This window comes from Cibotium barometz, chromosome 14 (genome assembly GCF_041138505.1).
Source record: "Cibotium barometz isolate CiBa-2024 chromosome 14, ASM4113850v1, whole genome shotgun sequence".
Lineage (NCBI taxonomy): Eukaryota > Viridiplantae > Streptophyta > Polypodiopsida > Cyatheales > Cibotiaceae > Cibotium > Cibotium barometz.
In genome coordinates, this window is record NC_141059.1 from 17,685,647 (window position 1) to 17,700,322 (window position 14,676).

The window sequence follows — 14,676 nt, forward strand, 5'->3', positions numbered from 1 at the left end:
CCATCAGGCATTGCGCTGGATTCAGACGATGCCAAGTGCACAGTGGAGCGATCGACAACACCGCTGGAGTCAGATTTTCCAGCAGTTCGGTGGCATGATTGAGTACCTTCCAGGAAAGGCCAATCCAGTGGCCGATGCTTTGAGCAGGAAGGGACAAGTATCTGCGATTTAGACCACTAGACTTGACCTTGTTGGTACAGGACTAGAAGACATGAAGCACACGTACGCGGATTCCGAGGAATTCGGTACACAGTGGGAACAGGCATTGGATGCCACAGGACCATGCCATTTTCTGATACGCGATGGTTGGCTTTTCTACAAAGGCCGACTGTGTGTCATGAAATCATTCCGGGCAGCTCTTCTCCATGATGCCCATGACGCCATTACAGGTGGTCATAGGGGCATGAATTCGACCCTGGAGAAATTAGAACGGCAATACTATTGGCCAAAGATGAGGCGTGATGTGTTTACATATGTACAACGCTGTGACATTTGTCAAAAGGTGAAAGCTCCTCGTGGAAAGAAGATAGGGTTGTTACAACCTTTGCCAATTCCTGAGGGTCCTTTCCAGGACATTTCGATGGACTTTGTCACAAATCTGCCTCCCAGTCCGAGTAAGCGTAATACACAGTGTTTAACTATTGTTGATAGGTTCAGCAAATTTGTTATGCTTATTCCTTGCAGGGCCAATGTGACCGCCGAGGATGTTGCCCAGCTATTCATTCGGCATTGGTACCCGATTGGTGGAATTCCTAGAACCATAGTGTCAAACCGAGATGCCAAGTTTACCAGTCATTTTTGGAGGGCATTGTTTGATAATTTTGGTACTAAGTTGAATTTTTCCAGTGCATTCCACCCACAGACAGATGGCCAGACAGAGATATACAACCAGTTGGCCTTTGATGTGCTGAAGTGTTATGTCCACGATCAGCAAGGTAAGTGGGTGAAACCGGCCTCTGATAGAAAACCAGAGTGCGGTAGGAGCAATCGCCCGTCCACTTGTAGTCTAGATGATAAACAAAACACAGATTGGAGCTAGAGTGCCCAAATCTGAAAACACAGCGACACCTGTTGGCCCCAAAACTTGGCGCCCCTTGCGGTATTTCTTTATTCAATTAAAATAATATGTATGGCTGAGTACAACACAAAAACCAGCCAAGAGTTTACACCTGTAAGTCCAATCTGACTGCCCACAAATCCTTCTCAGCACAGAGGATCTATGCACACAGATCTGTGTCCTCAAGCAACACACTGTGCCTCCCTCTGATCAGCCAAGTTCACAAAGCAGGCCAGCCATGGGCATACATCTGGCATAACTCATAAGCATGATACATCTTCTCAGCTCAACATACATATGCTGTTCAATCTCTGTCTTAATCTCTTGTCAATCTGCCATACTCCTCCTCTCACAAGGAGCCAGATAACACATACCTGTAGCAGACATCAAGCAACAGAAAGAGAGATAGATGAACAGAGTCAAGGCTTACCAAGTTCAGCTCGTGAAACAACTCTGGAGGAAGCAACAGCACCAATCTGTGCCTGCAGGCACTTGAACCCACAATCCTGCTTCACACGTGTGCTTGCACTTGCCTGTATCTTCCTCCTGATGCTCACTCCTATGCTGTCCTTGAAAGTACAGATCTGAAAATCAGCACTGTACTTGATTGTACCGCCTCGGGATGCGTGCCAGGCGTTGTATCTGCATAAACAACCTGCTGTCCACTTCTGTACCTGCCTGAATCAGAGTACACAGGCCTGTCCAGCACCTGTCTGCACCACCTGCAGCAACTGTACCTTCTGTACCTTGCTGCCCGTACACTGTACGGCAGCCGTACCAGGTGTACCTGCTGAAAAACACACTGTGCAGCCTGCACAGGTCTTCTGCGCAGCCCAACCTGCAGCTGTCCTGTGCGCCGCCAGCAGCAGAAGAGAAAGAGAGAGAGAAAGCTTGCGTAGTCCTGGCCGTACAGTGCTGTACGGCTGTTTCCCTCAGAAAAACAGCATCCAAAACTGTTCTACAGCAGTCGCCTCCTCCTCCTTGAGCTTTTCCACGCTTGTACACAAGCGCATGAAGGGAGCCTCTCCTTTTGCTACACGATTCCCAAAAAAGGGAAGAGAGAGAGGGAAGAGAGAGAAAACTCCTTCTCAATTTAATCCCTAGGGCCCCAACTTAATAAGTTCCTAGGGCCACTAAGGCCTAGGGGCAAACTTCAATAAACATTAAAACTTAATGTTTTTAGTTTCCCCCTTCACACCTAGGGATGTCCACACATCATAAACACTGTCCGGGCACCCCCCATGTGAATCATAAAATATTCTGACCCTGCAACCACCATGCCCACACTTGTCCTGCTCCATTTTCACAGGGCCATGACATACCCCCCTCTTGAAAGATGGCAAGCGTCCTCGATTGCATTCTGGTGATGCATCAAAATATCCAAAGTGAAATATACAATATGGCAAGATCAGCGTCCCAATCTCTCTGAGCCATACACATGTATCATCATTCACTGCAAAGCAATGGCATAGTAATAGTCCAAGTTGTATACCACTGTGAACCATACATATCCACAAAAATCTCCATGTGACTAGTACACATATATCATAGAAGTCCCATAAACAGATGTACTGTCAGCCTCAGTACCTTCGGGTGGGATAAAATCTGCACCAAGCGACCTCTAGATGTCATCTGAGCCTGTCTGTATCAAGGGAGTGGAGGTGCTACCCCCCTCTTGAGCATCAGGTAATGCTCCAGACCCATGCTCTGCTGAACCTGAATGAGCCACAATAAGAGTCGGCTCTAACTCAAAGGCATCGAGATAAAGCTGCAAAACCTGAGGTGAATCTGTTAAGTCACCTTCCTCCATCCACTTCGCATCCATCGGTGAATAGTTCTTGAACTTCACAAGATAGCGACGGGAAACTTTACCTCGTACCTTCCTTTCTTTATGTGCCAGTATCTGCTCTGGAATCAGAACCTCATCAAGTTCCTCAACTTCCGGCTGAGCCTCATCTGATACATCCTCAGGCACATCCCCACGGAAAGGTCTAAGAAGACTCACGTGAAAAGCATTGTGAATCCTCCAGTGATCTGGTAACTTCAAACGATAGGTTACCTCACCAATCTTTTCCAAAACCTGAAAAGGCCCATAATATCGCATGCTCAACTTAGGGAATAAGCGCTCTTTACCCTTCATCTTCTTGAGTCTAGCCTTTTCAAAACGCAAAAGAACCCAATCACCCAATGCAAACTGTAAATCACGTCTGTGACGGTCTGCGGCTTTCTTTTGCTTCTGCTGAGTTTTCTGGAGGGCCAACTTAACTCTCCAATAAGCTTCATCCAAGCTCTCCACATACTGATCAGCCTCAAAGATCTTATCCTTTGTATGCAAAATGGGTGGTACTTTCTTCCCTCCTTCTACAATCTCAAAAGGCACCTTGCCTGTCGAGCTATGTACAGTGTTGTTATATGCAAACTCCACCAAAGGAAGATACTTTTCCCATTGTTGCTTGTGCTCTGACACATAACACTTGAGAAGATCCAACACTGTAGAGTTAGCCTCTTCTGACTGACCATCTGTCTGTGGATGAAATGACGATGAAAACTTGAGAGTTGTACCCATGTTGTCAAACAACCCTCTCCAAAACAAACTCGTCATCCGTGGATCACGGTCACTAATGATAGACGTAGGCAAGCCATGATACTTGAAGATGTTCGCCATGAACAACTTCACCATATGATCCACTTTAATTGTCTTCCGCACGGGAATGAAATGAGCCTGCTTACTGAACCTGCATATGATAGTCCAGATGCCATCATTTCCCGTTTGTGTCCGTGGAAGATCAAATACAAAATCCATGGCAATGCTCTCCCAAGGTCTATCCGGAATAGGTAAAGGCTGTAATAACCCTGGTGTCTTCTGACGGTCAAACTTTACCTTCTGACATACGATGCATTGCCTCACAAAGGCATCAACATCTCTTCTCAAGGTTGGCCAATAAAAGAAAGTCTCCACTGCTTTGACCGTGGCGTCAATACCTCTATGACCTGCATACGGTGGAGCATGACTTTCAATCATAACCTTGAGTCGCAATGGCCTGGTAACACACAGTCTGCCATGCATCAATAAAAACCCATCTCTGAGAGTGTAATGCTCATGCCGCTGACCCTCAGACATCTGATCATACAACCTTTCAAAGTCCTCATCATGGGCATACTGCTCTTTCATTTCATCAAGCTCATGATGATAAGCAAGTGAAACGGCAGAGACCTGTGGCTTGCGTGACAAAGCATCTGCCACTACATTCTTTTTGCCTTCCACATGCACAATCTGGAAGTGAAACATTGACAAAAAGTTTGCCCAACGCATATGCTTCTCTGAAAGCTTAGTCTGCGTGAGGAAGTAACGCAAGGTTTGATGATCTGTCTGTACAGTGAAATCAGCCCCAAGCAAGTAGTGTTTCCATGTAGAAAGAGCGTGAATTACAGCCAACATCTCTTTCTCATACACCTGTAAATGCTTCTCGGCATCTTGCAAAACTCTACTCTCATAGGCTATCACATGTCCCTCTTGCATGAGAACTGCACCAATGCTACTTCCACATGCATCACACTGGACAACAAAAGCCTTTCAGAGGTCCGGTAACACCAATACTGGGTCCGAAGTAAGCTTTTCTTTGAGCTTTTTGAATGCTGTAATTTCCCGATCAGCCCATCTAAACGGAGTTGCTTTCTTCGTCAAAGCATGAAGAGGCGAAGCAATTTCAGCAAAGTGCCGTATGTAACGCCTGTAATAGGAACACAATCCTAGAAAGCTGCGTACATCATGCACGGTCCTCAAAGCTGGCCAATTAAGTATTGCTTCCACCTTTGCTGGATCCATACGGACTCCATGACCAGACACAATATGCCCCAAGAAATGTATCTCCTGCAAGAAAAACTCACTCTTCTTGCCATTAACCACCAATCTATGGTTTCTGAGTTCTGCAAACACAATGGCCAAATGCCTTCTATGTTCTTCCTCATTTTGTGAATGCACAATCATATCATCAAAGAATGTGCCCACAAACTCTCTATGAGGTCTGAAAATCCTGTCCATCATTCTGTTAAATGTGGCAGGCGCATTCGTTAAACCAAAGGGCATAACCAAGAACTCATACAACCCAAACGTGGTTCGGAATGCTGTCTTATGCACATCCTCGGGTCTAATGCGTATCTGATGATACCCGCTTTTCAAGTCAATACGACTAAAAACTGTGGAGCCCTGTAAGCGGTCCAATATGTCATCGATCCTCGGTATGGGGAATCGATTCTTGATGGTATTCTTATTCAGCGCTCTGTAATCAATACACATGCGCCAAGAACCATCCTTCTTCTGCACTAAGAGCACAGGTGAGCAAAAGGGTGATGAGCTAGGCTGAATCAACCCCTTATTCAATAGCTCCTGCACCTGACTCATAATCTCTTCTTGTTGGGCTGCACTAACACGATACGGCGGTCTATTCGGTGGAGTACTACCAGGTATCAGATCTATAGCATGATCTTCTGGCCTCTCAGGAGGTAATTCTCCTGGCAATGACTCGGAAAAACAGTCTTGAAACCCACTTAAGAAATCAGCCCTGTCCTTATCTAACATTGACAAATTAGACTTAGACTCATCATCCTGTGCATCCTTTACATAAATCAAGTACGCGGAAAGATGCTTTTTCATTACTGATGAAATCGCCGAAGCGGATACAATAGGAACAGATTCCCCTTTGAGTTTTACATCCAATACATGCTCTTTCCCTCTATGAGTCAGAGTGATTTTCCTATTGTAAGTATCCACCACCGCATGTACCCTGTGGCACCATGGCATCCCCAACAAAACATCACAGCCATCCAAAGGCATGATGAAAAATTCCTCGCTGTCCACATAACCCTGCAAATGAAGCCGAAGCTTCCCAATGATAGGAGTAACGGGTTCTGCATACCCTGGACAAGCCATATTTGCCTCATGTAACGGCCCCATCTCCTCTGCGCGAATCCCCAATCGGCCAGCCAAATCTGGTGAAATGAAGTTGGCTCTAGCACCTGTGTCAAAGAAGATCAAAGCATTCTGATCTCTCACTTTGCCCCATGCCCTGCACAACTCTGTAGCTTCACCACTTAGCTGCTCCCCCACAAGATCAGGAACTAAGCCTGCAGAAGGCTTGGTTTCTTTGGCTTGGGCTCTCCTTTATTGTCAGGGTCCTTCTTGGACGTTCTTTTGGGACAATTGAATGACATATGCCCCTCTTCAGTACAGTAAAAACACTTTTGAGCATCTCTCAAAGCCTGTCTTTCCTCAGAAGTCCTTTTGGGCATTGGCAACTTCTTATACTTTGTCTCTGAAGACCCTTTAGCATCACGAGAAGCATGCCCAAATTTTTCAGCTTTCTTGCTCAATTTCTTACTGCCTTTAAATCCAGATGAACCACCTGTGAGTAACGCATTAGCTGTCATAGCATTTTCAATCATCTGTGACATGTTCGTTGCTCTTGTCTTGATACAATAATCTCGTACCTCCTTGGGCAGCCCACAACAATACTTCTCTACCTGCTCAGATAATGGCACGGCACGATAAGAAGTCACTGGGAGTAGTGCTTCCCAAAACTTCTTGTTATAATCCTCCAAACTATCACACTTTGAAGCATCCAGCTTGTGCCATGCGGTCATAACATCCACCTCAAATGTAGATGTGAGCCATACGGAAGAGAAAACCTGTTTGAATTGGACCCATGTGGTGGGTGCTATGCCCTGCAAAAGAAGAGTAGACCACCACTGCAAAGCATTGCCCTTGAGAAAAGTGGCAGCTTTCCTCACCTTCGAGGACTCTGTGTAATTCCCACCAGAAAAAGCAGCATCAAACTGCTGTAAAAAGGTAAGTGCCTTCAATTTATCCTTGGCCCCACTGAAAGTGTCAAACTTCACTGCAGCTCCCCCTTCCTTGTAATCCTTCGCCTTTCCCATAGGCGTTAGATTATCATATGGAAGTGGTTTCGTGAGATTGCTGCCCCCAACATTCATACCCATCATTGGGTCAACATTTCCCATTCCAACACCAGGCATACCATACATCCCAGCCATGTTTCCATACATTCCACTATGCATACCTGGCTGCATGCCACCAAACATATTGCCTTGCATCCCAGGTTGCATGCCTCCAAACACATTTCCTTGCATACCGGACTGCATACCACCATACATATTCCCTTGCATGCCAGGCTGAAAATTGGCTCCAAAAGGCCCATACATACCCATGCCTCCCTGAGGATAACCCCCAGTCATGGATTGAAACACCGAACCACCACCAAAGTACCCTGGATGCATGTTCTGCTGAGGAATAGGTGGCTGTCCATAGAAGGAACTCTGTGGGTTTGCACCAAAAGCATGCTGCATATTCGGAAACTGTGCAGGAGATGGATCCTGTGGAGTGGTACCACTATGACCTTGAGAAAGATTCTTCGAACGAACCTTCTTCTTCTTTTTCTGGGGCTCTGTGCGGGGCTCTGAGCGAGATCTCAAAAATTCAGCAAATCTCTCACTCTGTGTAAGCTGCATAAAAGTATCCATAACACTAGCCAAGCGATCTTTGAACCGAGCATCATCATCCTCTTTACCATGCACATCTTCTGGCTGTGTTACATCCTCATAAGGCTCAACATCTGCAGCCTGTTCTCCTGCAAAAATATCCTCAGATACATCTCTTTCAGGAGAAGACTCTTGCTCTTCTTCTTCTTGATAGAAGTACTCTTCCTCTGTATCAGACATGATTGCTGAATTTTCAGCGATGGCTTTCTCCAAAACAACCACGAGCTCACCCCCTTCAAAAAGTTGATGATTGGTCCTGGCAACGGAACCTTGAAACCGGCCTCTGATAGAAAACCAGAGTGCGGTAGGAGCAATCGCCCGTCCACTTGTAGTCTAGATGATAAACAAAACACAGATTGGAGCTAGAGTGCCCAAATCTGAAAACACAACGACACCTGTTGGCCCCAAAACTTGGCGCCCCTTGCGGTATTTCTTTATTCAATTAAAATAATATGTATGGCTGAGTACAACACAAAAACCAGCCAAGAGTTTACACCTGTAAGTCCAATCTGACTGCCCACAAATCCTTCTCAGCACAGAGGATCTATGCACACAGATCTGTGTCCTCAAGCAACACACTGTGCCTCCCTCTGATCAGCCAAGTTCACAAAGCAGGCCAGCCATGGGCATACATCTGGCATAACTCATAAGCATGATACATCTTCTCAGCTCAACATACATATGCTGTTCAATCTCTGTCTTAATCTCTTGTCAATCTGCCATACTCCTCCTCTCACAAGGAGCCAGATAACACATACCTGTAGCAGACATCAAGCAACAGAAAGAGAGATAGATGAACAGAGTCAAGGCTTACCAAGTTCAGCTCGTGAAACAACTCTGGAGGAAGCAACAGCACCAATCTGTGCCTGCAGGCACTTGAACCCACAATCCTGCTTCACACGTGTGCTTGCACTTGCCTGTATCTTCCTCCTGATGCTCACTCCTATGCTGTCCTTGAAAGTACAGATCTGAAAATCAGCACTGTACTTGATTGTACCGCCTCGGGATGCGTGCCAGGCGTTGTATCTACATAAACAACCTGCTGTCCACTTCTGTACCTGCCTGAATCAGAGTACACAGGCCTGTCCAGCACCTGTCTGCACCACCTGCAGCAACTGTACCTTCTGTACCTTGCTGCCCGTACACTGTACGGCAGCCGTACCAGGTGTACCTGCTGAAAAACACACTGTGCAGCCTGCACAGGTCTTCTGCGCAGCCCAACCTGCAGCTGTCCTGTGCGCCGCCAGCAGCAAAAGAGAAAGAGAGAGAGAAAGCTTGCGTAGTCCTGGCCGTACAGTGCTGTACGGCTGTTTCCCTCAGAAAAACAGCATCCAAAACTGTTCTACAGCAGTCGCCTCCTCCTCCTTGAGCTTTTCCACGCTTGTACACAAGCGCATGAAGGGAGCCTCTCCTTTTGCTACACGATTCCCAAAAAAGGGGAAGAGAGAGAGGGAAGAGAGAGAAAACTCCTTCTCAATTTAATCCCTAGGGCCCCAACTTAATAAGTTCCTAGGGCCACTAAGGCCTAGGGGCAAACTTCAATAAACATTAAAACTTAATGTTTTTAGTTTCCCCCTTCACACCTAGGGATGTCCACACATCATAAACACTGTCCGGGCACCCCCCATGTGAATCATAAAATATTCTGACCCTGCAACCACCATGCCCACACTTGTCCTGCTCCATTTTCACAGGGCCATGACAGTGGGAATCGTTTTTGCCTTTAGTTCAAGCTCTTTTGAATGACTCTTTTTCTTCAGCTATTGGCAGGACTCCATATGAGGCAGAGTTTGGAATGCCTTTCCAGTCGTTGTTAACCAGGACTTCATCTTCAGTACCGGAGGCGAACAGAGTGACGGAATCTTACCAGGAGATCCTAGAGTCCGTTAAAGACAGATTGGCTAAAGCGCAAGAGGCCTACACTCGACAGGCCAATAAAGACCGAAGGGACATGAAGTTTTCGGAAGGGGATTGGGTGTATCTTCGGATTATGAAGCAAAGATTGAAGCAGGTGGGCAAGCGATGCCCAAAGTTGTCTTTCAGGCATAGTTACCACGGAACGTCGTTCCGCCTTCCTGGAACGCCGGAACGCCGTTCCGGGTGAAGGCACGTTCCCGGAACGTCGGAACGTTCCGCCCAAAAAAAAAAAAATTTTTGGGGGGGGGGGGGGGGGTGTTTTGCTTGCAGAAATGTATGTTCATGTCTTGGGGGAGCAAATATTAGGAAGCATATTTGGCTATCCGTATACAAAAAGTTACATTTTTTTGTGTCATATGCTGACATGTCATATGACGTGGCGTTCCGCGACGTTCCCGATCCGCTCCCGTTCCCGTTCCCGCTCCCGTTCTAGCATCCGACGTTCCCGGAACGTTCCCGTTCCGAGGTAACTATGCTTTCAGGAGCTTCGGACCATTTCCCATCCGGAAAAAGATTAATGAGGTGTCTATGCAGTTAAAGCTACCTCCGAGTTGGACTATGCACGATGTATTTCATGTCAGTTGGTTAAAGCCATATGCAGGTCCACCCCCTTCAGAGGTCAAAGACGAAGCGGAACCAGACATTATTGATGAAGCAGAAGTAATGGTTCCAGAACAGATCCTTCTGCACCGTTTCAAGCATGGCTCAGGCCGAAGACTACGACAGTTCCTCACGAAGTTTCAGGACCGAGGAACTCATGAAGCGGTATGGCTCGACAAAGAATTTTTCGAAGACTATCCGGCATTATTGACGGATTATTTGGAGGCTATGCAGCTTCCGTCAAGTTAAGCAGAAGGGGATGTCACGTGCATCCCGCACTTGGATGCCACGTAGACATTTCTGGACAGAAGGTGCAGGACCTGGGATGGTGAACTGGTCCCATGTGAGCCCAGTCCGGGACGAGTCAGCCAGGGATCCATCTCAGTCGTCCGAGGTCAGGTGTGCATTGTCCTGCACATGAGTCCAAGGTCAGGTGTGCGCTGTCCTGCACATGAAGCAGTGCCAGTCCGCGCTGTGAATCTCCCTCTGGAATGATGTCAGATGTTCTGTGTATCTGGTTTGCAACTGGATGCCAGGCCTCTGTAGGCATGTAGGTTTGCATGTAGAGATGGGGCCAGCCCATAGGGCTACCCCAGTGCGAAGATTTGCACTTGCACTCTTAGTGTGGGCATGGGGGAGGTGTAGAACCACCCCCAAGGGGCCAGGAGGGCCCAAGCTTTGCCCACCAGCCAAGGCATGGGCTGGAAGGGCTGTCGGCCAGCCCTAGGGCTGCTGGACAGGCAGCTGACAGGGTTTGAAACCCTACCCAGCAGGTCAGGCCAGGTGTAGGGGCAGTCCCACACCTCTGCGCAGCATGCCCAGCAGCCAGGAGCTGTCCCAGAAAACATGCGCAGACTGGACAGCACTTATTATAGTGTGAATTCAGTTTATTGGAATAAACCCAGTCGTGGAGCTTTTATTAGCTGGCCGACTGGATGAAAGGAGGGGTATAAAAGCCCAGCCAAGAAATCATTGAGACCATCTCATAATTCACCAAGTGCTCCAAGCAAACAAGGGCCAGGACAGCCAAGAACTTGCTAAAGCAAAGGGGTGAAGGACTGAAGGTCAAGGGCAGGTTTTCCAGCCAAGAAAAGGTCAAGTACTTTGTATTTGTTTTCAGATTTACATCATTCTAATAAAGCAAATACACCATCCGTGGTGGGGGCCCTACAGAGGGTAATTGGGACCCAATGCTGTGTCCTCTCCATCTCCCCTTTCTCTCTCTATTTTTTTCTGCACATCGTCTTTCAGTTTGTGCGTTAATTCCGTCGCGAAAAGAGTGCTGATTTCTGAGTTTTGAAGTACCGATCCTTCTCCGAAGCTTCCGCATATTACATTACATCTTGCGATGCCGACCTTTTCAGAGGATGCTTTTGTGCAATATTTGGCTACTCTTGGTACAGAGTTGGTGCAGATTGACTCTTTCTTTTGAGGTTTCCAATGAGGCGCAGTTTGCTTCTCCCAAGATTGATTATATACAGGATCTGATCTTGGTTGGTTATGAGGTTTTTCATACCTTCTCCAAGCTGGATACACGACATTTGACTTCGGGGAGTGTTCTTACACCTGGGTTTGGAACCATTATTTGGAGCAACACGTCGCAGCCTATATGGTTGTTTTCTTCCAAAGGAGCGGTGTACCTGGCAGCTTGTTCTGTTGCTTTTGTAGCTAAGTTGCTGGAGAGATTGCTTGTGGAGCTTTCTTGGTACCTGTTTCTGCAGTCTTTCATCTTTGATCAAGGACGGCGTCTCTGGCTTCTTGGAGTTCACTCAGCATTCGGTGCTGAGAGGGGGTGTTAGACATCATCCCCTTCTTGTTGGCTTCCTGTTTGGTGTCCTATTTTAGCCTCTAGGACTGACCATGTTAGTCAGAGGGGCTGGTCACCCTCACATATATTTTCCCACATTATTCCCCATATTATGGAGTCTTGGGTATTTTCCCATTCGTGGAGGTTTTTTATCACGAGTCGGCTGCCTACTCACGGCCATATATATAGCTGGCTTGCCTCCCTCATTTCTCACTGCTTGCTTAGCATTGTTTGTTGCAGTCCCTCACATACGAGGTTTTCTCCCCTCTTGCTCAGGACATGTATTCCTTTGGATGATGATATTGAGAGCAGGTTCTCACCTGTGTTTCCTCTCCATCTCTCTCTCTCTCACTCTCTCTCTTGTGTTTCCACTTTCCCTTCTTCCGTTGCACATTCTATCATGGTATCAGACTTGTTGCTGCTGGCCTATACAAAATAGGCGACCAGCACTACGCCGGGGGGGGGGGATTGAATGCTGAGAACTGTTGTAGACTGTAGAAAAACGCAGCACACTAGGTGCTGATGCCTTGAAAACAGTGCATAAAACAGGTGTTCTCAGAGGTCCAAGTGATGAAGAAAGACCACGGGCTGCTGAGAGGAAACGCCTGGAAGAGACAAGCGACCAGCAGCACTTCTAAGAAAAAACGCAGATCTGTCCACCTTGCTGAGAAAGGGCTGAATCTGGAAACGCAAAAGAATTAGGTACACCCAAGCCTCACATCAGCAAATCAACATCAGAAACCTGTTGAAGAAAAAAATGCAACAAATATGCTGCTCCTGGCCTGTACAAAACAGGCGACCAGCACTCCAGGGGGGGTATCAATGCTGAGAACTGCTGCAAACTGCTGTAGATAGCCACCTTTAGAAAAACGCAGCACACTAGGTGCTGCTATCCTCAAAACAGTGCATAAAACAGGTGTTCTCAGAGGTCAAAGTGATGAAGAAAGACCACGGGCTGCTGAGAAGAAACGCCTGGAAGAGACAAGCGACCAGCAGCACTTCTGAGAAAAAACGCAGATCTGTCCACCTTGCTTTTGTAGCTGAGTTGCTGAGGAGATTGCTTGTGGAGCTTTCTTGGTACCTGTTTCTGCAGTCTTTCATCTTTGATCGAGGATGGCGTCTCTGGCTTCTTGGAGTTCACTCAGCATCTGGTGTTGAGAGGGGGTGTTAGACATCATCCCCTTCTTGTTGGCTTCCTGTTTGGTGTCCTATTTTAGCCTCTAGGACTGACCATGTTAGTCAGAGGGGTTGGTCACCCCTCACATATATTTTCCCACATTATTCCCCATATTATGGAGTCTTGGGTATTTTCCAAGTCGTGGAGGTTTTTTATCACCAGTCGGCTGCCTACCCATGGGCATATATATAGCTGGCTTGCCTCCCTCATTTCTCACTGCTTGCTTAGCATTGTTTGCTGCAGTCCCTCACATACGAGGTTTTCTCCCCTCTTGCTCGGGACATGTATTCCTTTGGATGATGATATTGAGAGCAAGTTCTCACCTGTGTTTCCTCTCCATCTCTCTCTCTCTCACTCTCTCTCTTGTGTTTCCACTTTCCCTTCTTCCCCTGCACATTCTATCACAGTACAGCTTGGACATGCCTTCAGGAGTCAGTTTAAATTCCTGTTCCCTGTGATTATGGCAGTGTTTTTGCTTTTTGTCCTGTACTTCAGTCAAAGTAGGGCAGATGCCTCTGTTCACAAGGAACCCATTACAATGGTAATGCACTGAAATTGGTCTTAAGACCCACTTGATGAGTGACATACATCTTATGGAGACTGAGGCTGGGAGTTGGATGGGCAAGATTGCCTGCCCATCCGGGCAACGTGAGCAAATGGGGTAACTAAAGTGTCTGCATAGAGGTGAGCATGAAAGACTCTATACTTGGCCAGATTAAGACGGTTTAAACAAGAGAAAGGCTTACATTCTTGGCCAGATTAAGAGGAGAACCAGCTTAAAAGCTTACTTTCTTGAACTGTGCGACCGCCTGCACTCCGTTGGAGTTGAGCACGTTGTGCAGCAGGATGACATGATCCGGGGTGAGGTAGAGGTGGCAGCTTTTCCCGATCTTCTCAAAAGCAGGAATGAACCCTGCCACAGCACACACACGATGTTAATATACAACACTGCATGAGCATAATTCGCAGGAATTGCATTCTGTACTCACGCCTTTCAAGCAGAGAGACACCGTGATCGGTGAGGAAAGCCTTGAACTTCATGGTTGCGAGGGAAACTACACGCCCGGTTTGCAGCGCGAATCCCAGTTACATTTTGTGCCTGTAAGCAGTAAGTATATGTAAGTTTGCTGATCATAACTTATCTTACAAACCTTTGATCTTAACTACCTAATATAAGCTTGTAGATCAAGCTTATCTTACTAACCTTGATCATAACTAAGCTTTTTTTATTTTCGAATAAGATTGCACTAGAGAAACTCTAGCAACTGCTCAGCAACAAAGTAATTGCAAAGAGTATCAAAATTCAAATGTTGGGAGCGAGGTAGATGCTTCAATCACTGCAATTGAAATGTTTGGAACGAGGTAGACGCTCCAATCACTAAATACATAAGAATCCATTCACAAATTCCTTGCACATGAACATGTTAACTATGACAACGGTCGTCGGTGAAGTTGATTATATTATTATTGCTACACTTATTGAGTGTGTGCATCAGTGAGTGGGAAAAGAAAAGAAAAAACCATACACAAGATATGGCAAAAATGTTTTACAAGTCTCCCCTC

General features: G+C 46.7%; 1 protein-coding gene across 6 annotated transcripts in view; it reads right to left on the minus strand.

Annotated features, from left to right (window-relative positions):
- The window catches only part of LOC147631725 (Hus1-like protein), a 33,783-nt gene extending 19,520 nt beyond the window's left edge, over window positions 1-14,263 (minus strand). For all 6 annotated transcript variants that reach the window (XR_015267329.1, XR_015267340.1, XR_015267339.1 and 3 more), the window contains exons 1-2: window positions 14,103-14,263; window positions 13,902-14,026 (exon numbers count right to left, since the gene is read on the minus strand). Coding sequence is in view for 3 of the 6 variants with exons in the window: in XM_086808246.1 (XP_086664372.1) it covers window positions 13,902-14,026; window positions 14,103-14,154 (177 nt within the window). In the remaining 3 variants the exon portion in view is untranslated. The remainder of the gene's footprint in view (window positions 1-13,901; window positions 14,027-14,102) is intronic.
- Between the last annotated feature and the right edge of the window lie 413 nt (window positions 14,264-14,676).